This window comes from Ranitomeya variabilis, chromosome 4 (assembly GCF_051348905.1).
Source record: "Ranitomeya variabilis isolate aRanVar5 chromosome 4, aRanVar5.hap1, whole genome shotgun sequence".
Taxonomy (NCBI): domain Eukaryota; kingdom Metazoa; phylum Chordata; class Amphibia; order Anura; family Dendrobatidae; genus Ranitomeya; species Ranitomeya variabilis.
In genome coordinates, this window is record NC_135235.1 from 706,278,084 (window position 1) to 706,301,505 (window position 23,422).

General features: G+C 46.1%; 1 protein-coding gene across 3 annotated transcripts in view; it reads left to right on the top strand.

Annotated features, from left to right (window-relative positions):
• The window catches only part of LOC143766521 (uncharacterized), a 336,611-nt gene that overhangs the window by 306,072 nt on the left and 7,117 nt on the right, over window positions 1-23,422 (top strand). Inside the window, exons 1-6 of one of the 3 annotated variants that reach the window (XM_077254271.1) lie at window positions 9,714-9,771; window positions 19,432-19,580; window positions 19,710-19,889; window positions 19,973-20,096; window positions 20,180-20,277; window positions 20,476-20,566. In XM_077254271.1, the coding sequence (XP_077110386.1) occupies window positions 19,503-19,580; window positions 19,710-19,889; window positions 19,973-20,096; window positions 20,180-20,277; window positions 20,476-20,566 (571 nt within the window). In that variant the 5' untranslated portion in view covers window positions 9,714-9,771; window positions 19,432-19,502. Of the gene's footprint in view, window positions 1-9,713; window positions 9,772-19,431; window positions 19,581-19,709; window positions 19,890-19,972; window positions 20,097-20,179; window positions 20,278-20,475; window positions 20,567-23,422 lie in introns of those variants that run through there. The other 2 variants (XM_077254272.1, XM_077254273.1) reach the window with 2 other exon arrangements.

Sequence of the window (23,422 nt, forward strand, 5' to 3'; positions counted from 1 at the left end):
GGCCTACCTTGGTTGTAACGGGTGGCGATTTGAGTCACTGTTGCCTTTCTATCAGCTCGAACCAGTCTGCCCATTCTCCTCTGACCTCTGGTATCAACAAGGCATTTCCGCCCACAGAACTGCCGCTCACTGGATTTTTTTTCTTTTTCGGACCATTCTCTGTAAACCCTAGAGATGGTTGTGCGTGAAAATCCCAGTAGATCAGCAGTTTCTGAAATACTCAGACCAGCCCTTCTGGCACCAACAACCATGCCACGTTCAAAGGCACTCAAATCACCTTTCTTCCCCATACTGATGCTCGGTTTGAACTGCAGGAGATTGTCTTGACCATGTCTACATGCCTAAATGCACTGGCATTGAGTTGCCGCCATGTGATTGGCTGTTTAGAAATTAAGTGTTAACAAGAAGTTGGACAGGTGTACCTAATAAAGTGGCCGGTGAGTGTATATCTGCAATGGTAATCCTTCTCTTTCCACACTTGACTGGCTATGGATAGCGTAGTGGATCAAAACCACTGTGACGTCACGCTAGGTCCTGCACTGCAAGGAAACCTAGCGGCTAACAAACCACAGCGCGCACACACCCCACGTGTGTAACGGCAAGTGAAGACCGCGGGTTAGCTCTGCCACCGGTCGGGGCAGCGCTTACAACGCATAATAATTTTTGGCTACACATTGATTCGGACAGCGGTACGAAAGAGAAGGATTACCATTGCAGATATATATGTATGAAGAAACACATCGAGCCAATTTTTCCTAATAGTCGTACGAATCTGTCTGTCCATTGGACCATATGTGAAGCAAGATACAAATCTATCATAGGAATTTTTCTTTCTCCTCCTACCATCATGTGTTAAATCCCACAAATTCTCTTATCTTTCTAATTCTGTATCTAACAATTCTTTGGGGTACCCCTTTCCCTTAACCTGTCATATAGCTCAGCAGATTGTTTTTTGAAACCTTCAACATTATAATTAACCCTCTTAAGTCTGAGAAACTGACTAAAAGACAATGACTTTTGTACATGCAGGGGATGCGTACTATTAGGATGTAGAAGGGAGTTCGTCGAAGTAGGCTTGCGATAAACTTCCGTAGTTATTGTACCCTGATTAATGTGAATTTTAACATCCAAAAACTCAAGGGATATACCTACAAAATTGGAAGTGAATTTCATGTTCATGGTGTTGGATAGATTGAGGAACTCCACGAATCCCTGGAAATCCTCCCTGCTTCCATGCACCACCATGAACATATCATCCACAAATTGCATATATAATTTGATGTGTTTCAAAAAATTGTTTTGATCAGAATAAACATATCTCTCTTCGAAAACTGCCAAAAAAAGATTAGCAAATGTACCTGAACTCCTGGGGTGCCACATGTACCACGGTGGTGCTGCCTTCCTCTCGGGGAAGGTAATGCCATGCCTGGAGACAGGAGGGATCCCTTTGGCAGGTAATCTTACATGCAACATATTGTGACTCCAGGCCAGAAGGGGGAGCTCTAAAGCAGTTTTAAGGGGAGCTTCCCTATATACATCCTGGTCTGGAGGAGGAGTTAGACAGTCTGGTGCACACAAGAAACAGGGAAGGAGCAGAGGAGTGATCAGGAGCTAGAGGAGGGCTGCGATTGGGCCTCCTCTAAGCCAGAGCACAGAAACCGGTACCACGGCAGAACCTGAGGGCAAGAAGCTAACAGTGACTTGCCCACATAACACCTGAGGTACAGCAGCATTCAGAGCCAGGAGTCAACAGAGACCCCAAGGGAACGGTTCAAGTTGCCTACCGTGCAGGTACTGTCCCAGGACAGGAGAAAAAGGGTACCTTGTCAGACAACCACATTTAGCAAGGGACCAGAAACCAGCACAAAGTGGAAGGTTCCCAAACTGACCTGTCAAAGGGATTCCCACTTGTTTCTGGGCTGCCTGAACTCCATCAACACCTGTTGCCGGTACCCTGGACTGAGGCTAACTGCAACATCAATAAACCAGGTAAAGACTGCAAACCTTTGTCCTTCATTTATTTGCCGGCATTCACCATCCCTGCCAAACACACCGGAAGCCCTGGGGATCCCGCTTCACCTGTGGGAAGCATCACCATCTTTGCTGCAGTAACTTCGCAGTAACTTGTTTTATTTTACCAAGTGTAACAGGAGAAACTGGAACCCAAAAGTTGTTGTGAAATTTGTTCTGAGTATGCAGATACCCCATATGTGGGGGTAAACCTCTATTTGGGCGCATGGCAGAGCTCAGAAGGGAAGGAGTGCCGTTTTACTTTTCAATGCAAAATTGACTGGAATTGAGATATGACGCCATGTCGTGTTTGGAGAGCCCCTGAAGTGCCTAAACATTGAAACCCCCCATAAGCGACACCATTTTGGAAAGTAGACCCACTAAGGTACTTATCTAGATGTTTTGTGGGAACTTTGAACCCCCAAGTGTTTCACTACAGTTTATAACGCAGAGCCGTGAAAATAAAAAATTCCTTTTTTTTTCCGCAAAAATGAATTCTTAGCCCCCAGTTTTGTATTTTCTCAAGGGTAAGAGGAGAAATTGGACCCCAAAAGTTGTTGTCCAATTTGTCCTGAGTACGCTGATACCCAATATGTGGGGTGGAACCACCGTTTGGGCGCATGTCAGAGCTCGGAAGGGAAGGAGCGCTGTTTGGAATTCAGACTTAGATGGAATGGTCTGCGAGCATCACATTGCGTTTGCAGAACCCCTAATGTACCTAAACAGTACAAACCCCCCACAAGTGACCCCATATTGGAATCTAGACCCCCCACGGAACTTATCTAGATGTGTTGTGAGAACTTTAAACCCCCAAGTGTTTCACTACAGTTTATAATGCAGAGCCGTGAAAATAAAAAATCTTTTTTTTTTCCACAAAAATTATATTTTAGCCCCCAGTTTTGTATTTTCCCAAGGGTAACAGGAGAAATTGAACCCCAAAACTTGTTCTCCAATTTGTCCTGAGTACGGTGATACCCCATATTTTGAGGTAAACCCCTGTTTGGGCGTACGGGAGAGCTCGGAAGGGAAGGAGCACTGTTTTACTTTTTCGACGCAGAATTGGCTGGAATTGAGATCGGATGCCATGTCGCATTTGGAGAGTCCAACCCTAACCCCAACACACCCTAACCTTAATCCCAACCCTAACCATAACGCTAACCGCTAGGGTTGAGTGAAACGGATTGGACAAATTAAAAAAATCGCCGACTTTCGGCAAAGTCGGGTTTCATGAAACCCGACCCGATCCTAGTGTGGGATCGGCCATGAGGTCGGCGATCTGCGCGCAAAAGTCGCTTTTCATATGACGCTTTCAGCGCCATTTTTCAGCCAATGAAGGAGGACGCAGAGTGTGGACAGCATGATGACATAGATCTCGGTCCCCACCATCTTAGAGAAGGGCATGACAGTGATTGGCTTGCTTTCTGCAGCATCACAGAGGCTATAAGGCTATGTGCACACGCTGCGGATTTTGCTGCGAATCCGCAGTGGATTTGACCTATGGAAAACAAAATCCGCAGTGCACATGATGCAGAAAAATCCGCGCGGATTCTCTGCAGAAAAAAAGAAGGAGCATGTCACTTTTTTCTGCGGATTCCCCTGCGGATTTCAACTTGCACCAATAGGAAAGTGCAGTTGAAAACTCGCAGAGGAATCCGCAGAAGAAACCGCACAAAAATCCGCAGTGAATATCGGTTTTGCACTGCGGATTTTCAAAATCCGCTGCGGAAAAATCCGCAGCAGAATCCGCATCGTGTGCACGTGGCCTAAAGGGGTGTGCACGCCGACCGCCATCTTACTTCTGCCGATCTTAGCATAGCTAGAGGTTGCTGCAGCTTCATAAGAAGAAGGGATATAGTTAGGGAGGGAAGATTAACCCCCCAAACTGCTTGTGCTGTAGCAATTTCCACTGTCCAACACCACCTTTTTTTGCAGGGTCAGTGGAGGCTATATTTTTGTGCATCAGCTCTGTAGCTTATTAGGCTGCCTTATAAGCCTCCCTGATAGCTGCATTGCTGTTTGCACACTGCTGTGCAAACCAACTCCTTTTTTAAAAGCAAAAATCCTGTTGCTCCTTTCTGCAGTTATCTTGTTTATTTGTCCACACTTTTGTGTGCAGCAGTCCTTTTATTGCTGCCATACTTGTCCTGAGATCATTGTAGGGAGATTGAAATTGTACTTCAGTCCTTGTATTTTTTCATATATCTTCCAGCCACTCTCTGCCACGTACATTGTGTTGTTTTATACACTGGGCCTGAGTTTTGGTTCAGTCTCCCAAAAAAAAAGTGAGATTCAAATTCTCATAAAGTGGATATACTTCAGTCCTGTTAGTTTGTCGTATATCAGCCAGCCACTTTCTGCCACTTACAGCTCACTTGCCCTGCTGCTAGTGTGCTATCAGAAAGAGTGTTCAGTGCTGCTGGTTCAATACTGACCGAAAAAAGGACACGTCTGGCTACCCAAAATGTTGATGATCTAACCTTCATTAAAATGAATCAATCATGGATTTCAAATTATTTTGCCCCACCTTCCCCTGCTGACACGTAGCTTGCGTGAAAAATGTCTTGCTTTTGGCCTCCTCTTACTGACTGCTCCAATTCCTCCATTTGCAGCTGCTGAATGTCCACCATAGGCCATTTTTATACCTCCATAAATGGGCTGACTCCCCACACAGGGCCGTGGTCACCACTTGGCGCAAGCACCCATGTGAGTGCCGTTTGCCTGGACAGGTGGGTGTGCCCACTCTTGGGCAATGGCACTGGCACAGGGTCCCTCATAGTACAATGAAGTGTCTCTGACGGTGGTGGTGCACAACCAACGTCAGACACACTGTCATAATATGAGGGGCTCTGTGCCAGTACCGCCGCCCACAAGAGAGTTCCCCCCAGCTTGAACAGTGCTCTACCACTTGCAATACTTACCTCTCCCTGCTCCACCACTGTGTAGTCTGTGCTGTTAAATCCTTCAATGGCACTGCCAATACAAATTTGTTGAAATGATAGATGAGAGTTAAAATATACAGGGGCCCTGGCCTCCATTTAGACCAGTTAATACTTTGCGCCTTCTACCACTGTCTGCTACTCAGCAGAGGGGCCCACCCCTGTACCTAGCTATGCCACCTATTTATGAACAATTTTTTGGCAGACATTTAGCCCACTTTATTATTTGGGCCTAATAACTGTGTCTGCCCCTCATTACAGTTTTCCTCCACTGAACAAAGCAATGCCGCCTGTGTACTCCTGTTACCAATTTTGAACTGCATTTAGCCTACTTTATTATTTGGGCCTATATCTGTGTTTCCTCCTCATCCTGCCCATTGCCCAGCCAGTGCTAGATGAGTCTGCTGGTACATTGAACCAGACCACTACATTCCCCTTGCACTCTACACAGCCAGAATCTGACCCTGCTGAAAGTCAGGTTCCCCTTCTCGCATACTATACCACCTTACACGGGGACAAAGAGGAAGGTGCAAATGAAAGTGCAAGTGGGGGGGGGCATACTCGTTGGCGACATCACTGGCACAGGGCTCCTCATAGTACGCAAAAGTGTCTCTGCCAGTGGGAGGCGCCACCCACCATTAAACACACCGCCGTACTATGAGGGGCCCTGTGCCAGTGCCAATGCCAACGAGGGGGCCCCCCCTGCTTGCTCAGGATCACAGTACTTGCAAAGTTGAAATACTTACCTCTCCCTGCTCCATCACCGTGACGTATCCCACGTTTCCTGGGCCCATGAAAATCTTGAGCCAGCTCTACCCCCCCCCCCACAACTTTAGCCAAATGACCCCCAGGTTTCAATGCCTAACTATTATTATAAAGTAAATTAAGATTGACAAGCTTAAGTAATAAGAATTGATGTTTTTGGCATTAAAATGGGCACTGTAGGTGTTTTCCTGTCCTCCACTCACTGTTGAATTTGATTCCCCATTGACTTGCATTGGGTTTCGTGTTTCAGTCAGCCCCCGACTTTTTCGCAATAATCGGCCGATTTCACCCGACCCGACTTTTGACAAAGTCGGGTCTCGCGAAACCCGACTCGATCTGAAAAAAGTAAAAGTCACTCAACTCTACTAACCACACCCCTAACCCGAACATGCCCTTAACCCTAATCCCAACCCTAACCCCAACACACGAGACCGCTACGTCATCACAGGTCATTGTCTCGCAAGGCATCACTGGGAACGGAGCTGCCGGGAGCATCGGAAAGGCTGCGGGGGACGCCGGAAGGTAAGAATATCACGATTTTTTTTAAAATTATTTTTAACATAGGTTGTGTTGTGTATGCTTCTTCGCAGCGAAAAAATGTGACACATACACAATGTGTGCACATAGCCTCGACGAATCCATAAAAAAAAACAGAACCAGTGCATCCATTTTTTACAATCTGCACAGGATCCCTCTTTTCAACATTTTGACGTAATTGTGACTGATTGTAAAAAACGGAAGTGTGAAAGAGGCCTTATTCCACTTTTTGTTCGGTGGTATGATGATAATGCATTGTTTTTTTGCCTGTTTTTTTTTTTTTTTTTTTATGGTGTTCACTGAAGGGGTTAACTAGTGGGACAGTTTTATAGGTCAGGATGTTACGGACGCGGCGATAACTAAATATGTGTACTTTTGGGATCCTCTATCCGACACCTCTCGCCCCCACCTATCTATTGGTAACCATTGCACATTTTTCTGCCTATTATCGCACTTTAAATTTAAGACACATTGGGAGTTTTTCTTCCCAGTTATTTCATCTACATATGCTGACCTATGGATGCTTATGTAGAATGCATCACTCCTCTTCCTTTTTACGGTCACTGGACCTTTATGGCTATATAAAGTGTTGATATGCATGTGTGGTGTTGTGAACGGTGAGGGTGGGAGATTTAGTGATCTGCATTGTCTCCAGCGGCCCCCGCAGCCTTCCCGATCCTCGCAATGCTCCCGGCAACTCCTGTTCCCAGTGACGCCTTGCGACAATAACCCCAGATGACGTAGCATCACGCGAGACCACTACGTCATCCAGGTGATTCGCGCAGTGCATCCCTGGTAACGGGAGTTGGCGGGAGCATTGCTAAGGCTTGAGCTGGAGCCGGGGGGCTGCCAGAAGGTGAGTATAGAACCATTTTTTATTTTAATTCTTTTACACAGGATATGGTGCCCAGTCCCTGGAGGAGAGTCTCCTCTCCTCCACCCTGGGTACCAACTGCACATGATCAGCTTACTTTGCGCATGGTGGGCATAGCCCCATGCAGAAAGTAAGCGGATCAATGCATTCCTATTTGTGTGGAATGGCCACGATTCTGCACAACGAATGAACATGCTGCGTTTGTTTCCTGAATGTGTTTCCGATGCGGAAAAAAACACAGCATGTGCACAAAAAATGCAGAATGCATTAAATATGATGGGATGCTTCTATAAGTGTTTGTTAGCATTTTTTTCTGCAGAAAACGGCCAAAAAAAGTGAAAAAAAAAACGCTAAAAATCCTGAACGTGTGCACATAGCCAAAACTTTCTGATATGTGGTGGTCAAAAGATAATGTCAGCTTGTCATCTTTAACTCTACCTCCCAAACCACATTTTTCATACATATCAGGAACAGCTCATGAGTCTAAGCATTTACTGCAAATTATTAGGAGATACCATCCATCTTTCCAGATGACATCCTTTGGTACGACAGCTGGACTCGAGGAAGCTGCATTTATGGCGACTTTTAGGGTAAGTTCACACAGGGCGTTTGTGCTGCGTTTATGCTAATTTTCAGCTGCGTTTTACAGAACCAGCAAAGCCTATGAGATGTCAGAAATCTCATGCACACACATTGGTTTTTTGTGTGATCAGTATTTTGTGCTTTGCTGCGTTTTTTGGACATAGAGCCTGTCACTTCTTTCAGCGTTTTTGCCGCGTTTTTTCAGCATTTTCCACCCATTGACTTGAATGGGTGTTGAAAAAAACGCAGAAAAAGCGCAGGTATCATTATTTGCTCTGTTTTTGTTGCTGAAAATTCAAGGACATTCGCATGGACAAAGAGAAAAAAAACGCACCGATTAAACGCACAAAAAACGCACCTAAACCAACGTTTTTGACGCAGCTTCTTTCCTGCCAAGAAGATCAGGTTTTGCTGCAGGAAAAAAAGCTGCAAAAACGCCCTGTGTGAACTTACCCTTACAGTCCAGGGACAAATATATCACAAATAGGTCTGATGCTTCCTGTAGCAAATCAGGACCCAACATTTTTACAAATTTACTGTTTGGGAGATGAACAGATACAAGCTGAGCGACGTTGTGAAGTTATACCTGAGACACAAAGATTTTGTTTTGAATTTGCAAAGATTTTCCCATCAGCACAATCAGTTAGTAAACCTTTATAATACAGCCTTATAAAGAATGCCAAGTGCGGAATATCAGGGTGTAATAAGAGCAGACAAGACACTGGTTGGTGGCACAAAAGGAGATTTACTTCCCCCAGTGTTAGTGAAGTAGCTATTGTAATGGTTGGACGGGACTTTCTAAGCCGAGATATAATTATTCAGTGACGGAGAGAACATGTTCAGCGTATTACAGAAACACATAGATCATATGATGCTCTGCAATATCCTATAATATTGTGGAATGGCCAAGATGGCGATCACTATAATCTAACAGACTGATCCCAACACTGCGAGGCCGACCAATAAACCATCCAATAACATATCAGCTATGGACTTCTACACCTACCAATAATGACCAGACAACAATGGAGGCAACTTTCTCATCAATGTATAGTAGATCTGTATGCCAAGGTGGAGAGCGAGCGTCTTCTGTACATACAACTGAGCCAACAAACACTTACAGGGAGGCCATGCCCAAAGCGTGGTCTGATGGAGGATGGTCCACACTGGGACCTGACATTGCAGGAGGCGTCCCTCACTCGCTTTCCATCTCATCTTCTAACCTGCTCCCTATAATACCTACAACCTGTGCACCTTCCAATCCCCGGGCTCTGTGGGACAAATACACAGAATATCCTAGAGGAGATATTCATAGAGAGCACAGGAGAGGTCATCCGGACTTAGCCATAAATGTCACTGCCGACAGATCCACCACAGTCCTCCTGACTCTAGAAGAAAGGAGCCAATGTGTCAGTAGTGACCCTCTAATAGCACCAGGTCACCGGCACCAGCTCCACCAGCCGTTGTGTTATGGGAGAGATATTCTGGGAGAGAAAAGCCAGGATTTGGGGAAGATGAGGGGATTTGTCCCAGTAAATAAGCCTCTTCTGGTTGATGACCACAGATCGGGGTATTTGGCAATTATGGCTCAGATTCCAGGTGGAAATGGGCGACGGTTCTCCTTGATGCCCCAGGAGGTTCCGGTAAAACATTCTTATTAATTTGCTGCTCTCAGAAATTCCCTCCATCAATAACATTGCTCCGGCCGCTGCATCGTCTGGGGTTGTGGCCGCTCTCTTAGATGGAGGCGCACGGCTCAGTCAGCACTAGGATTACCCCTGAATCTAGCGCTCTTGGAATCTCCCGTCTGTAATATCACTAAGATCTATGGAAGATCTGGGGGGATCCAATCACGTAATAGGGGGAATTGTTCCACTTTTTGCAACGTTACCTGTTCTTAAAGGAGCAGCACCAGCAGAGGAGCTGAATACTCGTCAGCACAGCAGAGTCCTGCATACACTGAGGGCCCTGATCATGTGACCCTGACTCCTCCCCTCCTGTGACCTCATCACAGGTCCTGTGTGCACAGAAAACCCATATATGTGGAGTGCGGCTCTGAGGGTGGAGGTAGGTGCTGGAGATTCCCCATTACTGAGGGAGGGACATTAACCCCTTTAGCACTGAGGCCCCTTTGGGGTCTCTGTGTGGTGTGAACAGTGCTGTAACACATAGGTGTAGCTAGGGTTTTGGTTCAGGGGGGCAAAACTTCTGAGCAGGGTCCCTAACCTGGTAACCTTGATTACAACTCGGTGACGCGCCCTAAGGCTACGTTCACATTTGCGGTCAGCGCCGCAGCGTCGGGCGCCGCAGCGGTGCCGCATGCGTCATGCGCCCCTATATTTAACATGGGGGCGCATGGACATGCGTTGTGCTGCGTTTTGCGCCGCATGGCCGCAAGCGTTGGACGCAAGAAACGCTTCAAGTTGCATTTTTTTTGCGTCCAACTTTCGGCCAAAAAGGACGCATGCGGCGCAAAACGCAGCGTTTTAGCGTGCGTTTTGCCGCGTTTTCGTTTGCGTTATGCGCTGCGGCGCCGACGCTGCGGCGCACAACGCAAATGTGAACGTAGCCTAATAGTGGAGGAAAACCTCAGCAGATGACCGCGCTGTTACTGAAGATAATCTCTATATAAAGACCAACATGGATATTACCGCCATATGGTCAGTGGTAGATACCAGCCCTACAGAACATGTAACAGATCACAGCACAGTTACAGATAATGACTTACCGCTGATGTTCTCTGATGGAATCGTTCACTTTTCCCGTCTTTTCCATCTGGCCCCGACCGACATGACAACTTCTTCCAGCCAGGACTCGGCTGCAGAGAATACAACAAAGACACATTTCACTTCTCATATTTCAGCCCCATCACCATCTATTCCCAACCTGCACAACCTCCTCATCCTGCTGATACCCCAATACTGAGCCGCTGCTGCCGTATGTGTCCCTATTACTGCCCCTGATATCCCAATACTGAGCCGCTGCTGCCGTATGTGTCCCTATTACTGCACCCGATACCCCAATACTGAGCCGCTGCTGCCGTATGTGTCCCTATTACTGCCCCTGATACCCCAATACTGAGCCGCTGCTGCCGTATGTGTCCCTATTACTGCACCCGATACCCCAATACTGAGCCGCTGCTGCCGTATGTGTCCCTATTACTGCACCTGATACCCCAATACTGAGCTGCTGCTGCCGTATGTGTCCCTATTACTGCACCTGATACCCCAATACTGAGCCGCTGCTGCCGTATGTGTCCCTATTACTGCCCCTGATACCCCAATACTGAGCCGCTGCTGCCGTATGTGTCCCTATTACTGCACCCGATACCCCAATACTGAGCCGCTGCTGCCGTATGTGTCCCTATTACTGCACCTGATACCCCAATACTGAGCTGCTGCTGCCGTATGTGTCCCTATTACTGCACCTGATACCCCAATACTGAGCCACTGCTGCCGTATGTGTCCCTATTACTGCCCCTGATACCCCAATACTGAGCCGCTGCTGCCGTATGTGTCCCTATTACTGCTCCTGATACCTAAATACTGAGCCGCTGCTGCCGTATGTGTCCCTATTACTGCCCCTGATACCCCAATACTGAGCCTGTGCTGCTGTATGTGTCCCTATTACTGCACCTGATACCCCAATACTGAGCCGCTGCTGCCGTATATGTCCCTAATACTGCCCCGATACCCCAATACTGAGCCGCTGCTGCCGTATGTGACCCTATTACTGCACCTGATATCCCAATACTGAGCCGCTTCTTCCGTATGTGTCCCTATTACTGCCCCGATACCCCAATACTGAGCCGCTGCTGCCGTATGTGTCCTTATTACTGCACCTGATACCCCAATACTAAGCCTCTGTTGCTGTATGTGTTCCTATTACTGCACCCGATACCCCAATACTGAGCCACTGCTGCCGTATATGTTCCTAATACTGCCCCGATACCCCAATACTGAGCCGCTGCTGCCGTATGTGTCCTTATTACTGCACCTGATATCCCAATACTGAGCCGCTTCTTCCGTATGTGTCCCTATTACTGCCCCGATACCCCAATACTGAGCCGCTGCTGCCGTATGTGTCCTTATTACTGCACCTGATATCCCAATACTGAGCCGCTTCTTCCGTATGTGTCCCTATTACTGCCCCGATACCCCAATACTGAGCCGCTGCTGCCATATGTAACCCTATTACTGCACCTGATATCCCAATACTCAGCCGCTGCTTCCGTATGTGTCCCTATTACTGCCCCGATACCCCAATAGTGAGCCACCGCTGCCGTATGTGTCCTTATTACTGCACCTGATACCCCAATACTGAGCCGCTGCTGCCGTATGTGTCCCTATTACTGCACCTGATACCCCATTACTGAGCCGCTGCTGCCGTATGTGTCCCTATTGCTCCATCTGATACCCCAATACTGAGCCGCTGCTGCCGTATGTGTCCCTATTACTGCACCTGATACCTCAATACTGAGCCGCTGCTGCCGTATGTGTCCCTATTACTGCACCTGATACCCCATTACTGAGCCGCTGCTGCCGTATGTGTCCCTATTGCTCCATCTGATACCCCAATACTGAGCCGCTGCTGCCGTATGTGTCCCTATTACTGCACCTGATACTCCAATACTGAGCTGCTGGTGCTGTATGTGACCCTATTACTGCCCCTGATACCCCAATACTGAGCCGTTGCTGCCGTATGTGTCCCTATTACTGCTCCTGATACCCCAATACTGAGCTGCTGCCGTATGTGTCCCTATTGCTCCATCTGATACCCCAATACTGAGCCGCTGCTGCCGTATGTTTCTCTATTACTGCACCTGCTGTGTGGTTCTCTGTGCCCTCTAAATTCTAAAGCAACCCTCTAGAATATAGTAATGCCATGTGCAAATGCCCTAGAAAACAGTGCCCATATTTTGCCCCCTAGAATGTAATAATTCCCCCTGTGTGCCCCTTTGACAGTCACAGTAACCTGAGTTCCCCTATAACAATAAGTGTCCACTTTACATTTTATAATGTTCCTAGTCTTCCCCCTGTACAGCTCCCCTATACACAGTATGATGCTCTTATACACAGTATAATGCCACCTCACTGTATATATACTGACCCCCTAGTATCCCCCAAACGGTTTTATAGCTCCAACAGTGTAATGTCCACACTGTATGATGACAATCTAGATAACCTCCATATAGTATAATGCACCAGACAATCCTCAATATAGTATAATATACTCCCCATAGGCCTCCATATACTATAATGCACTCCCCATAGGCAGACTCTATTGTATAATGCAGCTCCCCATTAGGAAGACTCTATATAGTATAACACACTTTCCATAGGCAGATTCTATATAGTATACTATACTCCCCATAGGCAGACTCTATAGTATAATGCAGCCCCTAAAGGGAACCTGTCGCCACTTTTGGCCTATATAAGTTACAGCCATCACCTTTCAGGGCTGATATACAGCATTCTATAATGCTGTATATCTGCCCCCATGCCGACCTGTAAGAGAAGAAAAGACCTTTTATTATAATCACCTGTATGGCAGTCCAGTCCGAGGGATGTCGCAGGTCAAAGAGCCCCGGCATCTGCGCACTGCAGTACTTTGCTCTGCCCTCAACAGGGCAGATAACTACGCCTGCGCAGGAGCATGATGCCGAGGACCCTGCTGTGTGGATGATGCAATGACGCATCATCCACATGAAGCAAGCAGGAGGACGGTGATCATAAGATGGGAGGCGCTGAACCAAGAAGAGCGACACCCCTCGGACCAGACCGCCCTGCAGGTGAGTATAATAAAAGTTATTTTTCTTCTCTTAGGGTTGGGGGTAGACATACAGCATTATAGAATGCTGTAGATAAGCCCAGAAAGGTGACGTATCTCATTGGCCAAACTTGGTGACAGATTCCCTTTAATATAATGCACCCCCATAGGCCGCCTCTATAGTATATTGCAGCCTAAAATATAATGCACCCCCATAGGCAGCCTCTATAGCATATTGCAGCCCCTAATATAATGTACCCCCATAGGCAGCCTCTATAGCATAATGCAGCCCCTAATGCACCCCCATAGGCGGCCTCTATAGTATAATTCATCCCCTGATGTACAGCACCCCCATAGGCTGCCTCTATAGCATAATTCAGCCCCTAATATAATGCACCCCCATAGGCAGCCTCTATAGCATAACACAGCTTTTAATATAAAGCACCCCCATAGGCAGCCTCTGTAGTATAATGCAGCCCCCATAGGCAGCCTCTATAGTATAATTCAGCCCCTAATATAATGCACCCCCATAGGCAGCCTCTATAGCATAATTCAGCCCCTAATATAATGCACCCCCATAGGCAGCCTCTATAGCATAATTCAGCCCCTAATATAATGCACCCCCATAGGCAGCCTCTATAGCATAACTCAGCCCCCAATATAATGCACCCCAATAAGCAGCCTCTATAGTATAATGCAGCCCGTAATATAATGGACTCCCATAGGCAGCCTCTATAACATAATGCAACCTTTAATATAATGCACCCCCATAGTCAGCCTCTAGCATAATGCAGCCAATAATATAAAACACCCCCATAGGCAGCCTCTATAGCAAAAAGCAGCCCCTTATATAATGCACCCCCATAGGCAGCCTCTATAGTATAATTGAGCCCCTAATATAATGCACCCCCATAGGCAGCCTCTAGCATAATTCAGCCCCTAATATAATGCACCACCATAGGTAGACTCTATGGCATAATGCATCCCCATAGGCAGCCTTTATAGCATAATTCAGCCCCTAATATAATGCACCCCCATAGGCAGCCTCCATAGTATAATGCAGCCCTTAATATAATATACCTGCATAGGAAGCCTCTATAGTATAATGCAGCCCTTAATATAATGCATCCCCATAGGCAGCCTGTATAGTATAATGCAACCTTTAAAATAATGCACCCTGTGACACAGTGACCCCTGTTACAGCTAATGGGTGCTGTGTGTGCGCTCCAGGATGCACTTGGAGGCACAATTATGATGTTGAATTAGGGACTGGCATTATTGTTTTAGGTGTTGTAGGTCCTGAAAGAGATCAGGTCTGTGTTGGAAGCTCCGGCGAGTGGAGACTTCCTGAAGAGGACGTGGAGAGACTGGACCTGGATGGTCGGTGTTGGAAGCTCCTGTGAGTGGAGACTTCCTGTAAGCACCTGGTGAGACCATGTACCTGCAGAGCCTGGGATGGCTTCTATGTTTGCGAAGCCAGGACTGACAAGGAGTCAGCTTGTGGAGCAGAGCTCCTGAGAGGTAACCCCAGGTATGGGGAAAGAACTATGTGCACTGACAAAGTACAGTTACTGAACTGCGCGGTCACCCAGTGACTGGAGAGAGACAGGCTTGACTAGTGAATGCTTTGTAAAGCCATACGTGATGAAGTAATGGACTATGTGTAAGCCGGTGATATGGAACCTGGCTTACAGAGTGGTTTATGACGTTTCAATAAACCGTATGGACTGTTTTGTGTGAAAGAACTGTGCCTGACTACATTAATCCGCTGCAAAGCGAGTGTTCCCCAACACAAACAATAGGCGCAACACCACAACCCCCATAGGCAGCCTCTATATTATAATGCAGCCCTTAATATAATGCAACCCCATAGGCAGCCTCTATAGTATAATGCAGCCCTTAATATAATGCACCCCCATAGGCAGCCTTTATAGCATAATTCAGCCCCATTAAACAAATTAAACCAATACTTCCCTTTCTTCCTGGTTCCTCCGCTGCTCTGAGCGCACGCACATCTCCAGACAGCGGGCGCCAGGTAGTGATATCACCGTGACCCCCTGTCAGTGTCGGCGTTAGTGATATCAGACGCTGAGAGGGGGATAATGGGAGAGGGAGCATAACGCTCCTTCTCTCGTCAATGTGGTTAGCTCTATCGGAATCTAGCTGATACAGTTGAACTTGCAATGACGGGCGGGGGGGGGAGGGGAAGGGGTGCCACACTGCTTGCACCAGGCCCCCGCCTGCTTAAGGGCCCCATAGTGGCCGGGCGGCAGAGCTGGAAGATCGATTATCCCTGCACTGCCACAGAATGTAACTGTATGGGCACGCTGTGCACGCCAATACTGTTACAGTAGCGTAGCTCCGGGTGGGCCCCCTCAGAGCACTGGGCCCAGGGCGACCACCCTCTCTGCCCCCCCCCCCCGGTAGCTACACTGCTGCATGACAGCTGTGGACAGGTTGCGGCTTAGCTGGTTCCCAAGCCCACATTAGATCCATTCAAACAACTGCAGGATGAGAGGACAGAAGCCCAAAGAAGTTCTCACAAAATGCGATTATTTCTCTCCTAATTCCAGCACAATAATGTAGATACTAGTGATGAGTGAGCCGCTCTCCACTACTCGATCAGGCATCGGGGGCTCGGACAAGCTTGTTACTGGAGTGACTATCACAGGTGATGGAGCGCCATACTCGAGTTCCCAGCCAATAAACATGCGGGGATTGCCTGCCATACACAGTAATGCCGTAGCCATGTTGGCTACTGGCGTTACTGTGACTGTCCGGCTGCATCTCGACATCTATGCAATGTGCACAGCCAATTTTTTGTACAATACTTTGGCTTTTCTCATGGCACTGTAGGGTTTGGGGACCTGATCTGAGAGTTCTGAACCACCCATGTACCAATTGTAATCCAAGTTACAATCTGGCTTTGAGACTTGTATTGTGGTATCACGAACAGTGACAAGGAACCTGTTGTCACAGTGTATAGTGGTGAAGATAAGGACATCCCTTTTGTCCTTATAATTGACCACCAGCATGTTGTCGATGCACTGGGCTCGGCTTTTGCCTTTTCTCTGCGTTTGCCCAATTAGTGGCTTAGGCAGGCCTCTCTGATTTTTTCGCATGGCGCTGCAGGCAACTTTACCTCTCGCAGAGATGGTCTTGAAGAGGGGGATGCTGGTGTGAAAGTTATCAATGTAGAGATGATAACCCTTATCCAGCAGTGGGTGCATCAATTTTCCTACTCCACCCCCAGGACAGGGTGGCATTCAGGGGGGTAATCTGGGTGTCTTTTCCCTTGTAGACCCTAAATCTGTGTTTACCCTAGGGTACTCTCGTACAGTTTAATTCCATACCTGGCCCTCTTACTGGGCAGGTATTGTTGAAATTTTAGCCTCCCTTTGAAATGAACCAGAGATTCATCTATAGTGATGTCCCTTTGGAGGTTGTACGCCTCAGCAATTTTTCTGCTGAAGTGTTCAACCACTGGCCAAATTTTTGTATAGACGATTAAAGTTTGGATCATCTCAGGGAGGACACTGCACATTATCGCTATAATGCAATCATTTTTGGATCTCTTCAAATCGTGTCCTTGTCATGGCCATACAGAATATTGGTACTGTAGAGTATATCAGTACTCCAGTATCGCTGAAGCTCTGGTTTTTGGATTATTCCCATATGCAGCACAATTCCCCAAAATGTCGTCATCTCTGCTGCTTCTACAGGGGTCCATCTGATGTATGATGACGTGGGATTTTGGGTGAAAAATAGATTGGCATACAAGTTTGTCTGGGCCAACATAAGATTTATTATTTCCTCACTGAAAAAGAATTTAAAGAATTGAATTTCAGTGAGGCCAGTGAGGTGTCAAACTGGATTCCTTAACTGCTGATCAAATCCGGGATGACGGGCTGATAATTTTCGGGAGATGCAATCTATATAGGATCGATTGTTGGAGGGGTTGCCTGGGTCCTAGGGTGCCTTGTTGGGGTTCTTTCCTAACTAGATGAGGAGGACTAAAGGAATGTGGGATCTTCCTCACTGACTGAATCCATCTTGGAGGCAAGGAAAAGATATGCCTCCTCTGGTGAATGCCGTCTTGACGAATGGGTCATTTTTTTTTTTTTTAGGTTTTAAAGCCCTCGGGATGTCTGTGCAAGTGGTGCTTTATACATGTAATGTGTGGAGCTTGTGTATAGGATACTATTTATTAAAAAACAGCAGATTAAGACCCCAATATCCACAGGTGTCCCTTCTAATTGGGGGGAACTATCACCTCTAATAATCCTCGGACAGTTCTGACAAGCACAGAAAACTGCCCCTTTATGGAGGTGACAGAAAGTCTGTTTAGTCACTTTAGCTCCATAGTATCAGCTCTAATCCAATGGGGAGAGAGCGATTTACCCTGAAGAGTCACAGATTGTGGGGTTGTTATAAAATGTTATATTTAGTTTTTTTCTGTTGTCTCCTTATAAGAATCACAATGGTTTTGTTTTTTTTCAACTGATAGATACAAATGACCCAACTATGAAAGACGGGAACCAAGGAAACATGTATTACTCTCATTGTATGTATGGTGCCCCTTTTTTGGTCCCCACACACAGTATAATGTTCCCACAGTACCACCATCCTCAATATTATTTTGTATTCAAGATAACGGAATGGAGAAAGTCAGCACTCACCCCTTTTAGAAGATGCTTCAGTTCTTCTACTGGTCCATGCTCATAGTCCAATGGAACATGGACCTGTAGAAGCGCAAATTAAGCTTGAAACGTTCATTGTCCGTCAGGTCTTTTTTTTTGGAAATCACTGAACCTGCCGCCATGCTGCTAGCACTGTTGCACTTTTTGTCATTGTCCTGAATGAAATGAAAATTAAAAAGGACTGAAGTATCTTCTAAAATGGGTGAGTGTGATTTTCTTCATTCCATTGTCTTGATTATAAATAGCCTCACGGATAAGCACCACCCTGAAGATTTAATATACTGGAGGTTGTAACATTGGTTCAATGTGTCCATATGCTGGGTAAAAACTTTCTATTTGGTGCCTCAACACTTCACTATAGTTATTTTTGGAATATTTTCACACCTTTTTTTGGAGTTTTTCATGTACTATATGGAAGCCTACATGGAGACTTTGGCATCAAATAACTCCTGTCTTGGTGTTCTTATAAAAAAGCTTTTATAAAAGCCTCAAACTTCTGTGTGTGAATCAGACCTGAGATCTAACGTGATATAAGATTACAGTGCGGGGAAGATGGGAAACCTCCATATAGACGGCCGGTGGTGATGGAGTCAGTGACGGACTCTGGCCAAATCTGTTTCTAGAGCTGTAGTAGAAGATGAAGATGTCGTCCTCATCATGAAGTAGTTATTTCTCCTGTCCCGTGTAATGAATATCTCCTGCAGTATTGCTAATGCCGATTCCAGGGTCGGTAAATGAGACGAGAATTAGCGTTATGGAAGATGAGTCTATGAGGAACGTATTCAGCTGCCGACTCCGAGGGAGAAACTGCTTGTTTGTGGCCTAAAATATATAGGTTTTATTAGTAGATGTAAAGATGGAAACTAAATACTGTAAAATAACAAATCTCCTCATATGTTTCCCTTATTATCTCCAGTAGGGCAGCAAGGTGGCGCAGTGGATAGCACTGCAGCCTTGCAGTGCTGGGGTCCTGGGTTCATATCCCACCAAGGACACTATCTGCAAAGAGTTTGTATGTTCTCTCCGTGTTTGCGTGGGTTTCCTCAGGGTACTCCGGTTTCCTCCCACATTCCACAGACATACTGATAGGGAATTTAGATTGTGAGCCCTAACGGGGACAGTGATGATAATATGTGCAACCTGTAAAGCGCTGCGGAATATGTTAGCGCTATATAAAAATAAAAGATTATAAAAGATTAGTAGTTGTATTATTACACAGGATTTTTATGATGTTACATCGGCTCATCTTCTCATTCAGGTCTCTACAATATCGGATCCTCTCAGTGAAGATCTTCTGCATAAGAGAATTTCCTGATTTACCCATTAAGGATGGATATGGAAAGAGACAAGATGGCGGAGAGGATATTACACGTCACCCTAGAGATCCTCTTCCGGCTTACTGGAGAGGTGAGAGATTCTGATGACGACACATTACATCATTCTTATCTATGGGAATAACAGATGGACAGAACTGGAGAGGTGAGGACTCTGGAAATGTCTGTAGTGAGATTTATGAATGTGTCTCTCCATAACCAGGATTACACAGTAGTGAAGAAGACCTCTAGTGAGCGCTGTCAGGACCCTGTGTTTGAGGGATGTGGAAAACCCCTGAGCCCAATCATGGGACCTCCACCTCACCCCCTGATACATGAGGACATCAATGACGAGAAGATCCTAGAACTCACCTACAAGATGATTGAGCTGCTAACTGGAGAGGTGACACTGCTGGGAATGCTGGGACATTATACAGTAACACTATGAAGGGATTTGGGAGATGACAGTATCATTGTATGTGTCAGGTTCCTATAAGGTGTCAGGATGTCGCCGTCTATTTTTCCATGATGGAGTGGGAGTATTTAAAAGGACACAGAGATCTATACAAGAATGTCATAATGGAGGTTCCCCAGCCCCTCACATCACCAGGTAATAGACAGGACTAAATACACACAGCCTGTAATTATCTGTATGTAAAGAATGAATTCAATCAATGTATGTGTTTCCTCCAGATCTATCCAGTAAGAGGACAACACCAGAGAGATGTCCCCGACCTCTTATTCCACAGGACTGTAAACAAGAAGATCCCAATGTTCCTCAGGATTATCAGGTAGACGGAGAGAAGGTGTCCTGAGATCTCTCCTGTGATGTGTAGATGGCTGTGAGGGTCTTGTGCTCAGTCTTGTTTTATCCACCAGTATCATATGTTTTATACTTGTGTAATGAGAACGGTGGAGATAGCAGGATTAGAACTGATCATAGATGTCACTTCTCCATCTGTCTGTGACTTTTACTATATTTGTTTCAGGACAAAGATCTGACCTATATTAATACTACAGAGACATATGTGAGGAGTGATAAGCGGTGTAAAGAGGAGATTCCCACATATGACTACTCAGGTGAGTGGTAACCATTAAATACAGAGAAGTCACAGATTCTTCTGAGACATCGGCTGTGGCTGCTTTATCGGTGGTGTAGTCCGTCCTTATTACCATGATCACCATTTTGCCTTTAGACCACAGCCCTTTTCTATATAACTTACAACCTGTAGGATCCACCAACCCCCAGGATTAGAAGACGCTGACCGTTTCTTGCCCAGATCTGTAAATTACAAAGTCAAACAACGGCGTACGTAGAATGTGCTGATGTGAACAGAAATCGGAGGATAATGATGCTGTTGGCTTCCTAGAACCCTGAGATCTTATTGGATGAATCTACCTTCTCTCCCTTCTGTGCTGCTGAATGTGCTCATATGGTCCCTACAAGACCAGGTCCAGTCTTTGATCAAACTTCACTTTTATGATCGACAACATTAAATGTGCAGTGAGGCCGTGAACCGTAGAAGCGCTGTTGAGCGCGAAACGGCCGTCGTTAGCACTGGCTCACACACTCCTTCATCTGTTCTCCTGGCCATGATGCTTTAAAGGGCCACTGTCACCCCCCCCCCAGCCGTTATAAACTAAAAGAGCTACCTTGTGCAGCAGTAATGCTGCAGTCTAACAAGGTGGCTCTTTTAGTTTTTGATTCATTTATTACCTCAAAAAAGCGTTTTAAAAATTGGCCACACATACCAGATATTGTACCAGGAGGCGGTCCAAAGCGTCCTGTATGAAGCTCCCAACTGCCGTCACTCTTCTCTTCAGGGGCGATGGTACCCGCCCCCTGAGCGCTGTTATCTTCTGAAATCCGGCGCCTGCGCTGTGCGTGCCTGCCTGGGGCCTGCGCAGTGTTCATTGTCAGTGCGGCCACACTGTTGCTAAATCCCCCGCCCCGCACTGTAATTCATTATGCACAGTGCGGGGCTGGGGTTCCTGGGCATGCGCACTGCGCTGTTTAGACGCTCCCCAGCTCCGACGCTCCCCAGCTCCCCCACCTTCCCAGGAACCCCAGCCCCGCACTGTGCATAATGAATAACAGTGCGGGGCAGGGGATTTAGCAACAGTGTGGCCGCACTGACAATGAACACTGCGCAGGCCCCAGGCAGGCACGCACAGCGCAGGCGCCGGATTTCAGAAGATAACAGCGCTCAGGGGGCGGGTACCATCGCCCCTGAAGAGAAGAGTGACGGCAGTTGGGAGCTTCATACAGGACGATTCGGACCGCCTCCTGGTACAATATCTGGTATGTGTGGCCAATTTTTAAAACGCTTTTTTGAGGTAATAAATGAATCAAAAACTAAAAGAGCCACCTTGTTAGACTGCAGCATTACTGCTGCACAAGGTGGCTCTTTTAGTTTATAACGGCTGGGGGGGGTGACAGTGGCCCTTTAAACGTTGAAATAAAGCAAGATTTTTAAGGATCGGTGAGTGCTATCCATCCTTACTATCTTTTGCTTACTCATTGTTGATAATGCCTATAATATTGTGGCTATTGTGAGGCTTAGAAAAAAAAAATTAACATCCAGCAAAATGACACCGGTGTCGCCTGTCCAGTTGCATCTATCTCTTACTTATAGGTGCTACTGCGCAGGTGCCACCACCGCCGGTGACATTTTGCTGGCTGTAATTTTTTTTCTAAGAATAGCCACAATATTTTAGGCATTATCAACACTATTATATGCATTATGTAAAACTGGGTGGCAGGTCATTGAAGGATCAGTAAATATAGAAAAACTGACTGAACAGCCATCTAGTCTGAACTGGTGCATAACCAAAAAGTCTTACATAGCAAATAGATAATGGCTGCACTCAAGTTTATTGTGCTAAAGCAAGGAAATGTGCAATACATGAAATGTGAACAGCATAATGGCTTGTGAAATTTATGAAAAAACACATGAGATTTTTAGCACAAAATTTGGCCAAATGTTGTGAGCCCATTCACCAAACGTCAAGGTAATCTCAGATCGAATGGGTAACTAACCTGTCTGCCTAGTGTGAACACTTACCTATGGCTAATAAAATGGTAAAGCCTGTATTTATAGAGGAGGTTAGAACCAACTGTGTTTGGATGTAGTTAAAATCACAGCATGGTGAAGGGCGGGGCGTTCAAGTCAGAAAAAGCAATACATAGTAAATATAGAAAAACTGACTGAACAGCCATCTAGTCTGAACTGGTGCATAACCAAAAAGTCTTACATAGCAAATAGATAATGGCTGCACTCAAGTTTATTGTGCTAAAGCAAGGAAATGTGCAATACATGAAATGTGAACAGCATAATGGCTTGTGAAATTTATGAAAAAACACATGAGATTTTTAGCACAAAATTTGGCCAAATGTTGTGAGCCCATTCACCAAACGTCAAGGTAATCTCAGATCGAATGGGTAACTAACCTGTCTGCCTAGTGTGAACACTTACCTATGGCTAATAAAATGGTAAAGCCTGTATTTATAGAGGAGGTTAGAACCAACTGTGTTTGGATGTAGTTAAAATCACAGCATGGTGAAGGGCGGGGCGTTCAAGTCAGAAAAAGCAATACATAGTAAATATAGAAAAACTGACTGAACAGCCATCTAGTCTGAACTGGTGCATAACCAAAAAGTCTTACATAGCAAATAGATAATGGCTGCACTCAAGTTTATTGTGCTAAAGCAAGGAAATGTGCAATACATGAAATGTGAACAGCATAATGGCTTGTGAAATTTATGAAAAAACACATGAGATTTTTAGCACAAAATTTGGCCAAATGTTGTGAGCCCATTCACCAAACGTCAAGGTAATCTCAGATCGAATGGGTAACTAACCTGTCTGCCTAGTGTGAACACTTACCTATGGCTAATAAAATGGTAAAGCCTGTATTTATAGAGGAGGTTAGAAC